Source organism: Microtus ochrogaster, chromosome 2, assembly GCF_000317375.1.
Source record: "Microtus ochrogaster isolate Prairie Vole_2 chromosome 2, MicOch1.0, whole genome shotgun sequence".
Classification (NCBI taxonomy): Eukaryota; Metazoa; Chordata; class Mammalia; order Rodentia; family Cricetidae; genus Microtus; species Microtus ochrogaster.
Genome location: NC_022010.1, coordinates 7,283,716 through 7,287,128, shown reverse-complemented (window position 1 = coordinate 7,287,128; position 3,413 = coordinate 7,283,716). Strand labels below are relative to the sequence as shown.

Sequence of the window (3,413 nt, the reverse complement as noted above, 5' to 3'; positions counted from 1 at the left end):
ATCCATCCACCCATCCATCTACCCATCCATCCACCCACCCACCCATCCATCCACCCATCCATCCACCCACCCATCCATCCACCCACCCACCATCCATCCATCCATCCATCCACCCACCCACCCACCACCCATCCATGTATTTCCTTCTATTTTTATTTATGCATTGTGTGAATGTGGTGTGTGTGCACGGGGGGTGCTTGTATGCACATGTGCACACACTCAGGGATGCCCCACTCTCCGTCTTACTGGTTTGAGACATGCTCTCTTGCTGAATCTGAAACTAGGCTAGTGCCCAGCGAACTCCAGTGATCTTCTTGTCTCCATCCCTAACACAGTGGAGTTACAGGCGTGCACACAACCATGCCCATGGAGGGCACTGGGATGCGAATTCAGGTCTCCATGCTTGCATGGTAGGTGCTCTTATTTATTGAGCTATCCCTCTCCCCACCCAACTCCTCACCTCACCCATCACTTTTTGTTTGTTTGTTTGTTCATTTTTGAGACAGGGTAGCTATGGAGCCTGTCCTGGAACTAGCTCTTGTAGACCAGCAGGCCTCTAACTCACAGAGATCCGCCTGCCTCTGCCTCCCGAGTGCTAGGATTAAAGGTGTGCTCCACCACCGCTCAGCCCCACCCATCACTTTGGTTTCTGAGACAAGGTTTCTCATTGGCCTGAGGTTTAGCGTCAATTAGGCTAAACTGACTGGCCAGCAGGTCCCAAGTATCTGCCTCTTTCCACCCTTCCTCTACCTTTTCGGTAGGATTACAGGCATGTGTGACTATCACTCCCTCCTAATATGAAACATATAATAGTAATAAAGACATTTTCTTGCTTCTTTGTCTATCACTTTATCCTTTTTCTTCTTTTTTATGTGACAGGGTACCATGATATAAGTTGGGAAAGGCTTGAACTTGGACTCCTCCTGCCCTGGCACCCAAATCTTTGGGCATTCATACACATCTAGAGAGAATGTTTTCCAAATTAGTTTAGAGAGCCTGAGAGTGAATCTCAGGTGAGCACGCATCGCCAGCACAACCAAAAAATTCACTAAAATAATTGCATTGGTTAAGGACCTTTCCTCAGGAAACCCAAATCACAGCCAGATTACTTCCCTGTGGCCTGTGGCTGGTACAGTAGCAGCTACAAGCAGGGCTGTTCCCCACTAGTGGGGCTGCTTGAGGAGCACTGGGGTGCCACAGGCACAGACAGACCTGAGCTATGTATGGTCCTCAAAGACAGTGGTGGCACTTTTGCTTCCCTTGACTGGTTCCCTGGCCACTGCCTGCTCCCAACACGTAAGAGTGAAATCACCTGCCAATTTCACCTTCCATGGCAATTTCTGGTAGGACCCTAACCTAGCAACAGTGCCCCCCTGCTATTCCCTCCCCCTGCTGACTCTGCCACTGGTCGGGACTGGCTAGGGTTGGCAGCACCTGAGGGTGCTTCCCCCTCCCCTGTCCTCTCTACCCCGCCTCCTACACCCTGCAGCACCTGAGGGTGCTCCCCCCACTCCTGCCCTCCCCACCCTGCCCCCTACACCCTGCAGCACCTGAGGGTGCCTGCACCCCATACCCTGCACACTGACCTCCTTTTCAATGGTAGCCACTTGCTTCTTGGCCAGCTTCTCCAGCTCGATGGACGAGTTGTTGGCATGCGTCTCCACCTCCTTCTGGAGTTTGAGGCGGTGCTCATCCATCTCAGCCTTCAGCTTGTTCTCCAGGGCGATCAGCTGCTTCTGGTGCTGGCGCCGCATCCGCTTATAACCTGACATCTGTTCCCGCAACTCGTTCTCCTGCTCATGCTCGTGGATCTGCCGTGTAACCTGGCAGGCGGACAGGGACAGAGCTCGGGTCACCCAGCGGACCAAAGGTGGACTTTCAAGTACAGAGTGCCCTGTGACACTGGCATCTTCATCAGCCTGTGGCTTCCAAGCCCCTGATGCTGACCTGGAGTTGGGGCTCTCCTGGACACTGTCATCCTCAAAACATCTTGTTTGCACACTCTTTTACACACTCACAAGGAAGGTGTTATGGCTTTCATTTAATAAAGAAATTGAGACTTGACGGAGGTCATTCATATATTTTTAACAGTCATTCATATAAACAGACACACACACACACACACACACACACACACACACACACACACACCTTCAGACTTTGTGAATTCCCCCAGGATGGTGGGACCCTTCCAGGTGAGAGGTTGAGAGGCTGTGCTTTTTCAAAGGATCATCCTAATAGGGAGACAGACAGACAGACACAGACGAAGTTTTTAAACCCCGTGTCTCCCTTCGCCCCATCCCTAAAAGAGTTGCCCACAAGGCACAATTTCTTCCTGAAAAGGAGAAAGTGTTTCTGTGAGCTTTGCAGGATTACATTTCCGTATTTCATTCCACTCCAATGTCCAGCAAGCCTAAGGCTGCCAGGGGGGCCTGCAGCAGCCTGGGCATCTCTTGTCTCCTCCTTTGACCTTTCTGGGATTTTCCAGCCTCCACAGATAGCTTTTCACCCCCCTCCCCCCATGGAGCCGCTAAGCGCTCCCTTCTCCTCTTCCCTGTTTTAGGAAAGCCCTTGGATTTCAGCATCTTAGCTTTGCTTTTCACCTGGCTACTCCCCTGGGGAATGAACCTACTCCCCACTTCACCCCCAAAACAAGTTTCCCTGGGAAATCCCACACAGCTATTAATGCCCTGCAGTCTGTAGCTCAAACTGTGTTTCCTGGATGGCACGGGGCGCCTCTGCTCTTGTCAGAAGGGTGTCCCTGTACTCTCCACTGGGTCCTCACCACAGAGCAGCAGTTCTCAACCTGTGGATGGCGACCCCGCAGGGGTCACATGTCAGCTCTCCTGCAATCAGATATTTATGCTATGATTCATAACAGTAGCAAAGTTACAGTTATGAAGAAGCAAAGAAGGTAATGCTGTGGTTGGGGTCACCACGACATGAGGAACTGTATTAAAGGGCTGCAGTGTTATAACGGAAGGCTGGTGACCACTGTCGTAGAGGGAGGACTGTGTTGAGACCGAGCTGAGGGAACACGTGGTTTCATGCACGCCTCACTTGGAAGGACATTCCTCCCCAGGACTGAGAGCAGGACAGCGTCACCCCAAAGCCCTCTGGGACTCCAAAAGACGCGAGTGACGTGTTTGTCACTACAGCACTAAGTGAGCATTAATTTATTTGTTGTTTCTTTATTATTTAATTATTTATATTTTGGGTACTGGAAAAGAAACTTAGGGGGTTTTAATGCTAGCCTGCCCTTTATGCATCCTCCTGTGTCAGCCTCCCACGTGGTGGGACAACAGCTATGTGCCACAATGCCTGGCTCCACATGGACTCCCCCCACCCCAGTTCTGGGACTGAGACACTAGCCTGTTCTCTACCATTGAACTAAATCCACAGATTATATATAT

At 51.0% G+C, this 3,413-nt stretch overlaps 1 protein-coding gene across 2 annotated transcripts in view; it reads right to left on the bottom strand.

The window, feature by feature from the left end:
• The window catches only part of Taok3 (TAO kinase 3), a 191,254-nt gene that overhangs the window by 27,966 nt on the left and 159,875 nt on the right, over positions 1-3,413 (bottom strand). For both annotated transcript variants that reach the window (XM_026784036.1, XM_026784039.1), the window contains one exon: positions 1,587-1,823. In XM_026784036.1, coding sequence (XP_026639837.1) covers positions 1,587-1,823 — 237 coding nt within the window. The remainder of the gene's footprint in view (positions 1-1,586; positions 1,824-3,413) is intronic.